Below are 9,219 nucleotides of genomic sequence, written 5' to 3'. Positions count from 1 at the left end.
GGGGGGGGGGGCGGGTTGCAAACACTTATTGGTTATACCATAATTGCAAGTATTGAATTCAATTGTGAACACACCTTTAAAAGTTAACTCTGTAGACAATATTTATCTGTTTAAATGGTGGTACAAGAAACTCTTCAGCCAGTTCTAAGCAAAAGTAACAAGAAATTTTTTCTTTAAATGTTTCAAGAGGGATAAGCAGTCACCACTCTTCTAATGAGATGAATATCTCCCCAGAGCAGAAGCAGCAGGAGCAAATAACCAGGAGCTAAGTGAAAAGCATCTACTAGAGGAGACTTTTTATTATTATTTGTCAAGTGGTGATATAAAGAGATTGAAGGCAAAACCACTCCTGTTTTCCTGAGACAGACAATATTTAACTGTGACTTTTAAAACACATGTTGCTGGATTCACAGGTGCTCAGTGAGGCTCTGGGCTGTTCTCAACTCATTAGCCTTTGCTACCCCAAGATCAGGGAGCCCAGATTTTCCCACCAAGAGAGATTCACTCTACTGCCTCAAATTTCAGGGTTCGCTTTCAAAGCACAAGTTTCAGGGCCAGAGATGTGGCTCAGTGGTAGAGCACTTGCCTAGCATGCGTCAGACCCTGGGTTTGGTCCCCAGCACCACAAGATCTTTATAGCTTCCCGGGCAACTTGCTCCCTGACAAACTAGGCTCTTATCCTGAATCATGGTGACACGCAAGTGCACTCAGAATCAAAGCTTTAGAAAAACAGTTTTGATCACATCCATCTCTCCCTCTTGAGAGCTTACAAAAATTAAAGCGCCATAAGAGGGTACCCATTAATAATTATGTAAGAGTTTGGGAGGGAGCATCCGCAGACAGATTTCAGCCCGTTATGGAAGAATGTCCTCATTTTTACAATTATGTCTCACTGCCTGAACTTCTCCCTGTCTTTGGTTCTTAAACACAGACTGCTGGGGTACCAGCACCTGTTGGGGAGCCTCGAGCCCCAGGCAAAGTCTCGTTGTCTTCCTGTGTCTGGGAGGAGGTTCATTGCTGCGGCCTAGCAGATAGATGCACAGGGAAGATGGGCAGGGGCCACTACAGGGAAGGCAGGGAGAGGAGAAAGGCGCTTCACTGAAAGAGGGAGGGGAGGGAGGAGACCCAGTGGGGCACGGGACAGGTGGGTGTTCCACAGCTGAAGGTCTTAGATAAACCGATAAAGCTATGCAATAAGTCCTTTTAGTTTTTTTTTTAAAGTGGATATAATTGGTCAGGTAATCAAGTTTTAATTTTTTTAATGATAATACTTGGTTTTGTTGAAATCACATCTGCAAACACAAATTTATAAATCTTTTTTTTCAGGAAAGTCAAATTCAGAGTGCCTCAAATTGATGCAGCTTGATTAGTCCCTCTGGGATCCCAGGATAAGAGCCACTTTGTCAGGGAGCAAGTTGCCCTGGAAGCTATAAAGATCTTGTGCTGTCGTTTGTTTTTAAAATTGTGGTAAAACATGTAACAGATTTATCATCTTAATGTGCCGATCAGTAGCCTTTGATTAGCTGGGGTTCTGCAGAGACAGAACTAATAGGATATATAGAAAGGTGATAGATAAATGATAGGGGATTTAGTAGGGGACTAGGCCCACCCACATCATGGAGCTGAGGGGTTCCACCATAGCCCAACTGCGGGCTGAAGACCCTGGGATGTCAGTGGTCTGGCTCCATCTAACTCCGAAGGCCTCAGAACCAGGGAAGCTATGCAGTGACTCTTAGTGTGAGGCCCAATGCCTGAGAAACTGGGTGGCAGCCCAATATGAGTCCCAGAGCCCAAAGCCCGGAGATGCCAAACTTCTGATGTCCAAGTGCAGTAGAAGAGGGGTGTCCAGGAAAGAAAGGAAATCCCCTTTTTGTTCCATCTAGACCCCCAGCCTGTTGCATGGTGCCTGACCACCCTGAGCAGATCTCCCCATATCCAAATCACATCCATCTGCTCTGGAGCCTGACAGACATGCCCAGAGATAATTCTTTCTTATCTCTCTAGGTAATCCTTAATCCAGTCAAATTGACACCTAAAACTAACCAGCACAAGGATTAACCTAAACACATTATGGTTAAAGGGCTCTCTAGAACTTTTCATCTTGCAAAACTCTAGATCCATTGATTGAATAATAACTCTCTGTCCCCTCTTCATGCCAGCTGCTGGGAATCACTATTCTATTTTATATTTCTAAGGTCTCTTACTATTTTAGGTATCTCATATAGGTGGAACAATATAGATTTTTTTGATCGGTTTGCAATCACTTTATTTTGCTTAATTTCATTGAAGTTCATCCGTGTTGCAGCATATGAAGGGGTTTCTTCCTTTTTAAAAGGCTGACTAGTGATCCATTGCATATGTACACAGGTTGAGCACCCCCAATCCAAAGTGCTCTAAAACCTGAATCTTTTTGGAAGACATTATACTCAAAAGGTTTCAGATTTTGGAACATTTTAGATTTTCTGAGGGATGCTCAACCAGTAAAGTCTATGCAAAATATTCCAAAATCAAACAAAATTCTCAAATCTGAAACAGTTCTGGTCCCAAGCATTTTGTTTAAGGGAACTCAACATTTTGTTTATCCATATGTCAGTGGGTTGCTTCTCCCTCCTGGCTGTTGTGGCCTGTGCAGCAATAAGCATGGTGTGCAGGCATCTCTCTGTGTCCTGCCTTCGGTTCCTCAGAGTGGGGCTACCAGATCATGCTGTAAGTCTATGTTAATTTTTTCTCTGTGCAGTTCTCTGCAGCAGCAGGCCGCACCATTTCACTTCCCCACGAGTTGTGAAAAGGGTTCCATTTCTCCACATCCTCACCCTACCATGTTAATTTTCTGGGTTTTTTTTTTCCCCTCGTTTTTATTTTGTTTTAGGTTTTGGATAGTGGTCATGAATGGAAAGTGATGATCAAGATCTAAATTTATAATTTTGACCCAGAAATGAATTTACACCAAGTAGATATACATCCTAGTTAAAAGCTGTGGTGTGTGTGCTTGTGCGCATGCATGTGTGCACAAGCGCGAAAAGGAGGAAGTATGTTTTTGCCAATGAGCACTGAGGATACAGTCAGAATGCTTTGGGGATGAAGAACTCGCAATGTGATGGAGACAGGGAATCTGATGGGCTCTGCCACTCACCTGAGCCACATCCCCAGCCATATTTTGTATTTTATTTAGAAACAAGGTCTCACTGAGTTGCTTAGCACCTTGCTTTTGCTGAGGCTGGATTCGAACTCACGATTTTCTGTCTCAGCCTCGTGAGCTGCTGGGATTACAGGTGTGCGTCGCCATGCCTGGCGTCACCTGTTGGAATTTTGTGAGTGATCGTGTAACTTCTCTGGGTCTCAGTCTCTTCCTAGTGAGAGAATAAAAGAAATATGCATCCAAGAGAGTTGGGGCTGGGCTGGGGGCATAGCTCAGTGACAGCGCACTTGTCTGGCAGGCCAGCAGGCCCTGGGTTCCATCCCCAGCAATGCAAAAAATAAAAAAATAAACAGGGCTTGCAGGCGTCAGACACTTAATAACAAATGTAAGCTGGAATAAATCAAGAGAGATGAGGGAGCAGGGGTGGGTATCAGCCAACTGGGCACAGCTGAGTTTGTTCACAGTAGGGGGGTGCTGGGCTGTGGGGGGTTCTCTATTTTGAAATCCAGTTTCACAGCAGATGTGTTGGAGATACTGTGGGGAACTGTTTTTTGATAAAGTAAATGAAGATGTAAATGCTTCTGGGTACCTCTACCTATACCCATGACGGAGTTAATCTAACTTAGTAATTGCTCAGTACACGTTTCCATAGGTATCACCTTCCCTCCCTCTCTCCCTCTCTCTTCCATTCTCCCTCATTCATTTTCTTTCCCACTCCCTCCCAAAGTGACTTGACATGCTGTGTTAAAAATGGGTACAAGATTAAAAGATAGAAACCAAAAAAAGGGGGGGGGAGAGGGATAGAAACAAAATTAAAAGATAAATTGAAAAAGAAAATAGTGTAGAAGGAAGGGAAAGTCGGACCAAACATTAATTCCTTTAACACAAACTTTATGCAGATGCACTTTTTGTTAAAGGAAGAGAAAAAATATTGTTCTGAGAATCTTGAGTTTCCAGTGTGAAGGAGACATGCACCCCAATACACTCACACAGTCCAAAAGAAAAAAGCCAATTGCATATTTTGATTCATGATTAGTGATACTGGAAAGATTATTTTTCTCCTGAGAGGTGTTTTTTTGTGGGGGNAGTAAAGTTGTTCTGTTTACTTGTCCAGCTCCTTCACAGCCCTTGTAGGTGAGTGCCCGGTCTTTATTTCTCACTGAGTCTCAGAATTGACATAGTGCTAACTATTTCATGCATGTTAAATGTATTTATTCAAAACAAAGTTCAGTAATTTTCAACACCCCAAAACTAGTTTCAAGCTAGTACTATTGGATTTAGCTGAAGTGAGTGGCAAGTTGTTTTGAGATAACCTAGGAATTCTAAAGCAAGTTGCATAGAATAGCACAAGGTGTTTGAATTTTTTCATTTTTGAGAAAAAAAAGATAATTAGAATCATAATAGACTAGAGCTCATAGAAACCTTGAAGTGACATGCATTGAACTGATGGATTAAAATTCTGCGTGAACCCGAGATGTCTTCCTTTCCTAGAGACATGCTTTATTTACAAATAGTGGTCTTATCGTCTGTTGAGGTTTTTGTTTGTTTTTCTAGTTGTAAATTTATTTATTTTTATGTGGTGCTGAGGATCGAACCCAGTGCCTCACACATGCTCTACCTCTGAGCCACATCTGCAGCCCTATTTTGTATTTTTTTTAGAGACAGAGTCTCAGTTGCTTAGCACCTCTCCATTGCTGAGGCTGACTTTGAACTCACAATCCTCCTGCCTCAGCCTCCCGAGCCGCTGGGATTACAGGAGTGCACCACCATGCTTGCCCTGAGAGGTGTTTTTTAAAAAGGACACGATGTCCTATAAATCCTGCATCCTCAGCAATATCCCTAAGATGAAAACAACACTGAATTCAACAACAATCACCAGTGAAGGCAGCAAACCATGGACTGGCCACTGCAGGAGCCAGAACCCTCTGCCAAGATATGCAGGTCCCATCTGGCTATTGGGAGTTCTGGATCTTGTGTGGTCCTCAGAATCGATTCACAAAGAGCCAAGAAAAAGGGTCTCTGTTGAACACTGGGGACTCAGTGGTTAAAATCTCAAAAATCCTAAGGAAAGTACTTGATGACTTAAATGTGATTGCTGAAAAACTGGTATAAAAAACACTATGAAAGATAAATGACAGACGGGGAAAGGGTTTTTCAACACATGGGATGAAGTCCTAATTTGCCTCATTTTCAACCCCCGCCCCACTAAGCGGCTACATGTGGGAAAGCGGGAACCTGGTGTGGAAGGGCCTCTGCAGAACCAACATACTGTAGTGTAATATTTCGGCCTTTCTCAGAATCGGCCTCATCTAGGGACAGTGCCCCACTTTCATGACTGTGGGACGCCGTGAAGCCTGTAGCTGCTCCATGCTTGGGCAGCCAGTGACTTCCGCCTTAATTTCTGTAACTCAAGGACTCCAGCAGTCATGATGAGGTGGGTCCTGGGTGGCCTTAATGTCCTACTCAGGCAGTCACATCTCTATTGTAGGTTTTGGCTTCCAGTTCTGACCTTCTGTAGATGATTCCACATGCTTACTGCCTCTTTGGACTTGTCCAGGAGGATGTCTCACAGTCCTTCAAACTCAGCATGCTTAAGATGGAACTAGTTAGCAGTGGAGTCAGATCCCAAGGAAGAGCCAACTCATGCTAAGCCATAGGCTTGGCTTCTGTTCCTTCAACCACCTAAAACTCCTTTTTTTTTTTTTTTTTACAAAAACAAAAGATCAACTGTGAATGCTTGGCTGCCTTGTACCAACTAGATGGCAAGAATTGATCCCTGGTAAGGACTTAAACTCATTGGAAGGAGACAGAAACCATAAAACAATGAAACATGTTGAGATGTTCCAAGTTTTATCCTGTGTTATTCTGCTTTGTGTTGCTGTAACAAAATACCTGACTCTGGATAATGTATAAAGGAAAAAGGTATATCTGGATCACAGTTCCAGTGGCTGGAAAGTCCAGACAGCATGGTGCCCCACCTGGCCGCATCACAACCAGGATGTGTGCTGAAGGGGCACATGCGGGAACAAAGAAGCAAGAGGGGGAGTAAGGAAGCCCAGCTTGCTTGATAACAACACATTCTGGCAGGAAGTAACCCAGTCCTATTGGATTCACTAAATCCCTTCTGAAAATGGTGTCTCCCTGACCTAACAACCTCCCATAGTTCCCACCTCCTAAAGATCCACCACCTCTCAAGACATCGGGAACCAAGTTTCTACATGAACTTTGGGGGACAAACCACAGCATGTCTTTACTGTTTCTCTCTCTCAGATGAGCAACACCCCTGACTTATGTGTTTGTTTAAACCATTGTCTTTTGACTGATAGGTATAAATAAATCTTTTGCATAAATGAGGAATGTGTGCTGGTTACAATTACAGTACAGGACCTGGCACTGGGCAGAGCTCAAAGTTGATGTTTAGTAAGTCATTAATTCAGTTTTCATCTGGAGAGGACTTCAGGGGGCATACTACCAAACGTAGTGTTCAAGGAGTTGGAGTGGTTGAGTGTTTTGCTCAGATTTATACAATTTAGTGGTGGAGACCCAAGTGCCCGAGCCATTACTTACTATGATAACAAGTCAGTTTGTTTTATTAAACCCTCACCATGTGCCAGACCCTGTTCTAGGTTATTTTTTTGTGTTACTGCACATAATAACATGCAGCCCCTGATTTGACAAATGAGGACACTGAGGCAGGGCCACATGGGGGCACAGCCAGGAATCCAGTGCATATTGGTGGCTCAAGCACTCAACTATGGACCACCCTGCCAGAGAATCTGATGGCTGTGCCTGGTCAGTGTTTTACAGGCATGATTTTTCTCTAGGTCCTCTTTTTTTTTTTTTTTTAATAATTTTTTAGTTTTAAGTGGGACGCTTAATAAAAATGATATCTTTATTTTATTTCTGTGTGGTGCTGAGGATCGAACCTAGTGCCTCCAGCATGCTAGGCAAGCGCTCTGCCACTGAGCCACCACCCTAGCCCCTCACTAGGTCCTCTTGATTGGAACTTTAGTGGCTGCTGTGGGCTGGATGAGTTTACTTGCTTTGGTCACTGTAGCCACCTTTGAATTATTGACAGATCAATCTAGACTCTAAAAGGGAAGGACCACATTCATTATTGGAGCTTCATCATCCCTCACATCTTTATATTTTGCAGTACTGGGAATTAAACCCAGGGATGCTGTACCACTGAGTTCCATTCTCAGCCCTTTTTATTTTTCTCTATTTTGAGGGAGGGCTTCCTTAAATTGCTAAGGCTGGCCCAGAACTTTCTTACCTCCTAACTCAGCCTCCCAAATTTCTAAGATTACAGACATGGACTACCATTTCCTTTTTATGTAGCATTGAATAGAAGTACTCCAATAGAGGGTATTCCTACTTACACAGGTCAGGTAATTCATTGACCAGAGGTAGTCAGGGAGATAGGAATTATCCTAATTTTGGAAACTCTCAAGCCTCCCATAATGCATTTTGACTGTGGCCCATCACATGAGATCAGGTGTGAAATTTTCCACTTCACAGCAGCACTCAACAAGTTTCAGATTTTGCAGTGTTTCAGATTTTCAGATTAGAAATGCTCAACACATACAGGGTTCCTAAAGTTATAAAACCCTTGTTTTAATGGAAAAAAAGGCATGGATTTGGCAATAATTTCTTGGATATGATCCTGAAAGCATAAATGAAAAAAGAAAAAAAATAAAAATTTGCTTCATCAGAATCAAAAGCTTTTGTGAGTCAAACAGAATGAGAGAAGAGAACTTGCAAATTGTGTGTCTAGTAAGGGGTTAATTTCTAAAATGACTCAACCATCAAAACCCAAAAATCCCAATGCAAATATAGACTAAGGATTCGAACAGATATTTCTTCAAAGAAGACACACAATGGCCAACAAGTTCATGAAAAAAATGCTTCATGCCACTCATCGCTCTGGAGGTGCAATATCAAAACCACAATGATAGCCCATTTAACACCCATTAGGACCTTTCTCATCAACAGACAAAATAACAAGTGTAAGTGAGAAATTAGAAATCTAGCACACTGCCAGGCATGGAGGTGCCTGCCTACAATGCCAGCTACCTGGGAGGCTGAGGCAGGAGGACAATAAGTTTAAGACCAGCTCAGAGACCCTCAGCGGCTTAGTGAGATCTTGTCTCAAAATAAATTTAAAAAATAAAAGGAACTTGTGATGTAGCTCAGTGGTAAAGCACCCCTGGATTTTAAAAAATAAAATAAGAATCTTGTGTGTTGTTCATTGCTGGTGGGATCGTAAGACAGTATGGGGATTCTTCAAAAAATCAAACACAGAATCTCCAACAATTTCACTTTGGGGTATATGCCCAAAAGAATTAAAATCAGAGACTCAAAACAGATGTTTGTTTTCATTCATTTCTTCCTTCATTCATAAATAACATTGTTCCCCTACTATATGACATATCCTGTCCCCTGTGCCCAGGGTATGAGAGCAAACAAAATGGACTAAATCTCTACCCTGGTTGTACTCACATTCTAGTTCAGGGAGAAAGTAAAATAAGATACTATGAAAAATATAGTATTTTATGTTGTATGTATGTGACACACACCATACACATATATTATACGCGTGTGTATATATAATCATAAATATATTTTGCATGTTAACCCCTATTTGCAATGCCCTCCACAGGTACACAGGCAGATGCTCAGCAGGAGTATAACAGAAACTTGGAACAGAAACGTGGAAACATGAGCCTCATTCTGAGCCAACCAAATTCACCCCTGTGTCCCAGGTGACACGATCGAATTTGTGCCAAATGCTGAAGAGAAAAGGCAAAGGGGCTAATGCGGGGAAGGCATGAATTTGGCTGTGACTTGGGGTGGGTCGGGGGACTGGGGATTAAACCCAGGCAGAGGGAAGCGCTCTACCAACGACTACCCTACACCCCTCCGCCCTTATTTTTTAAGACAGGGTCTAGCGAAATTGCTAACTGGCTTGCCGCAGCCTGGCTGGGCATAATTCACAAGCCACTTGTCAAGCAGAAATGAACTTTATTTTTAGAACACACATGCAGCACCACACGAGCTCTTCAGGAATTCCCTCAGAG

The 9,219-nt window shown here is 42.6% G+C and overlaps 1 protein-coding gene across 1 annotated transcript in view; it reads left to right on the top strand.

Moving 5' to 3' along the window:
- Positions 1 to 8,847, top strand: part of Bnip3l (BCL2 interacting protein 3 like) — a 38,706-nt gene extending 29,859 nt beyond the window's left edge. The window contains exon 6 of the mRNA XM_048801555.1: positions 8,802 to 8,847. Coding sequence (XP_048657512.1) covers positions 8,802 to 8,832 — 31 coding nt within the window. The 3' untranslated portion in view covers positions 8,833 to 8,847. The remainder of the gene's footprint in view (positions 1 to 8,801) is intronic.
- The last annotated feature ends 372 nt before the right edge of the window (positions 8,848 to 9,219 follow it).

The sequence above is a fragment of the Marmota marmota genome, unplaced genomic scaffold (genome assembly GCF_001458135.2).
Source record: "Marmota marmota marmota unplaced genomic scaffold, marMar, whole genome shotgun sequence".
Classification (NCBI taxonomy): domain Eukaryota; kingdom Metazoa; phylum Chordata; class Mammalia; order Rodentia; family Sciuridae; genus Marmota; species Marmota marmota.
This window is presented reverse-complemented; position numbering and strand designations above follow the sequence as displayed.